This window comes from Pteropus vampyrus, unplaced genomic scaffold (genome assembly GCF_000151845.1).
Source record: "Pteropus vampyrus isolate Shadow unplaced genomic scaffold, Pvam_2.0 Scaffold251, whole genome shotgun sequence".
Classification (NCBI taxonomy): Eukaryota; Metazoa; Chordata; class Mammalia; order Chiroptera; family Pteropodidae; genus Pteropus; species Pteropus vampyrus.
The window spans coordinates 1101126-1103661 of record NW_011889032.1 but is presented as its reverse complement, the minus strand read 5'-3'; the positions used below and the strand labels follow the sequence as shown (position 1 = coordinate 1103661).

Here is a 2536-nt window from a genome sequence, read left to right as displayed (position 1 = left end):
GGTCACTGACGCCCCAGCTTGTGGTCGCTGCCCCCATCTTCTCCCACTGTGTTAATAATGAAACCCTGGGCACAAGGTACTTGACGGAGAAGTTGAGAGCAGCTGGAAGCAAAGATGAGACCCTCACTCCTCGGAGCATCTCATTGATTTTCTCTCCTGCCAGCACAGCCACAGGCGGAGGGAGACAGATAATGTCACAGGGGAAGAGCACGAGTGAGATGGTCACAGCCGGAGGCTGATCGATTCTGCCCGGCTGGCTGGCAGGAAGCGCTGGGCCTTTGCAGGCGCCCTGGACTGCTCGTTAGAGCTCCCGTGTGCATGCCTGGGTCAGCGCGTCCCCTTTCTCGGGCCTCATGTCCTCACTGCGGTGTCTGTCCTCCTCATTCTCAGCAGGGCCCAACTCCATCAGGATGAGTTTTCCAACTAAGTGAAGGGTTGATGTCTTGTGGTACAACTTTCTAATTTCTGTCTCCTAGACCTGGTTCATTTCCTCATTTTTTTCCTGCTCTATGTTGCTTCTTTCTCACACCATATGAGAAATATTTACATGCATACATAGATACGTACACATGTATAAAATATTTAGGGTTTTGAATTCATGCAAATATAGGATATATATACATATCACACGCATACATATCTGTGCTATTGAGTACCTATGATGTGCTAGGAACTGTGTCATTATACATACTGATATCATTCTCAAAAGACCTTAGCCCACTGGCTGGTGTATAGTACATGCTTATTAAACATTATGTGTAATACATCCTGATGGGCACAGCTCAGACTCTGGAGCAAGTTGGCCTGGGCTTGACTGTGGCTGACAACAGCAAGTCACCAGATTGTGCCTCCCTTTCTGCTCCTATAATAGCTCAGATCTCAGAGAGCTGTTGAGGGGTCGATAACAAAAAAGGTAATAACACTTAGAAGAGTGCCTGGATGTGGGAAAGCACTAGATACACGTTAGCTTCTTTTACTATAATCGTCATCAGATTTAATCCTTATAGTGACCCTGTGACAATAGAGCTTGTTATTCTCATCTGACAAGTGAAGAACTTGAATCTCAAAGAGATGGGGTCATTTGTCAGTGGTCAGAGGACTATAAGGGCAGAAATGGAATGTGAACCCAGCCAAGTCTGACCCAAAAGGGCAGGCTTGTAACCTCCCAGCCTTTTGTCTCTGTGCGGCCATCATGCTTTGAACCTGACCAGAGACCCTCTTCTTCCTCCAGGAAGCCTCCCTGGATTCGCCACCTCCATACACTGTCACTCTTCCTCATGGTTTATGCGTTTGGCTTACTGTGAAGCACAGTCTCAAAAGTGGAGTGAGATTCCATCAGTCCTTCTCCTATCCAGCCACTTGAGGGTTTTGTTTTGTTTTGTTTTGTTTTGTTGTTTTGAGGCAACTAAGGCTCTTCATGCCCCTTGTATCGGGACGAAGTCCAAACCTCAAGGCCTGGAATTTGAGTTCAAGTTCTTTTGGGACTCAGTCCTGTTCATTTTTGACACATTGTCATCTACTCTCCACTTGATTAGTTGTTGTTATTGGGTTTGAATCCCAGCTGGGAGAGTTTCCATTGGTGGGACTTTGGTCTAGGTAACTTGAACTCCCTAGGCCTTATTTTCCACATCTATAAAATGAGTATAATAATCTAGGCCCCCAGAGAGTCTATAACACCAGGAAGTTGTTATCTTAGTGTCTTGCACACGTAAGTGCCTGGTAAATGCTAGCTGTCGCTATGTCTGCGCAACAAACCTTAGATTTCCCCTCTCTAGCTCCCTCTGCCTAGATGTCCCTTCCACATCAAATCCTCTGGCAAACTCTCACGGCTCCTTCAAAGGCTGGTTGTAATGTCACCTTCTCTCAGTAGTTTTCCAGATGCCTCTTCTCAGTTTCCACACAAAAGGGTATAGCCGTGTCCATCCTACATATTAGATTTAAAAGAACCCATAGATACTATCCAACGCAGTATTTCCATTTGCAGTCTGTGGATGGTAATAGGTATTAGAACAAAACAAGCTCTTTCTTATGGTCAAACAGGTTTGGGAAAAAAACTCTGGGTTAAACAAAGTTAACCAGACATCTTCCCTGCAGAGGTTCTCAGAGACTTTGACATCAATGCTGACACACATTGTGACCTTCAAAGAGGCAGGCGAGAACATTTTATAGGGTTTTCAAACTTGCAATGGAGCCATGTATAGGGTTTGGGTTTTGGTGGAACACATTTGCAAAACGCTGATTGAATCCAGTCTCTTAAGTTAGCAAATGGAGAAGCCGAGGCCCTGAGAAGTGAGTCCACACAGCAATTTAGTAGCAGGGCTGGGAGTCGGGCCCAGGAATGGTCTTCTGACCTGGATTCCTGTTCTTCTCCTGCCCACTCCCCCGCCAGGCTATGCTGACCACATGGGGTTCACTCAGTTCCGCCGACGATTCCAGGTACTGGACCCTCTGCTCATGAAGAAGTTCATGTTGGTCACCGAGGGAGTAGACGAGAGGAAGGTATGTAGGACTGGGTGGCAGGCCTTGGGGGCAAAGA

The 2536-nt window shown here is 46.6% G+C and overlaps 1 protein-coding gene across 1 annotated transcript in view; it reads left to right on the top strand.

Moving 5' to 3' along the window:
• Nucleotides 1-2536, top strand: part of MYO18B (myosin XVIIIB) — a 270882-nt gene that overhangs the window by 99191 nt on the left and 169155 nt on the right. Inside the window, exon 21 of the mRNA XM_011374654.2 lies at nt 2390-2499. Coding sequence (XP_011372956.1) covers nt 2390-2499 — 110 coding nt within the window. The remainder of the gene's footprint in view (nt 1-2389; nt 2500-2536) is intronic.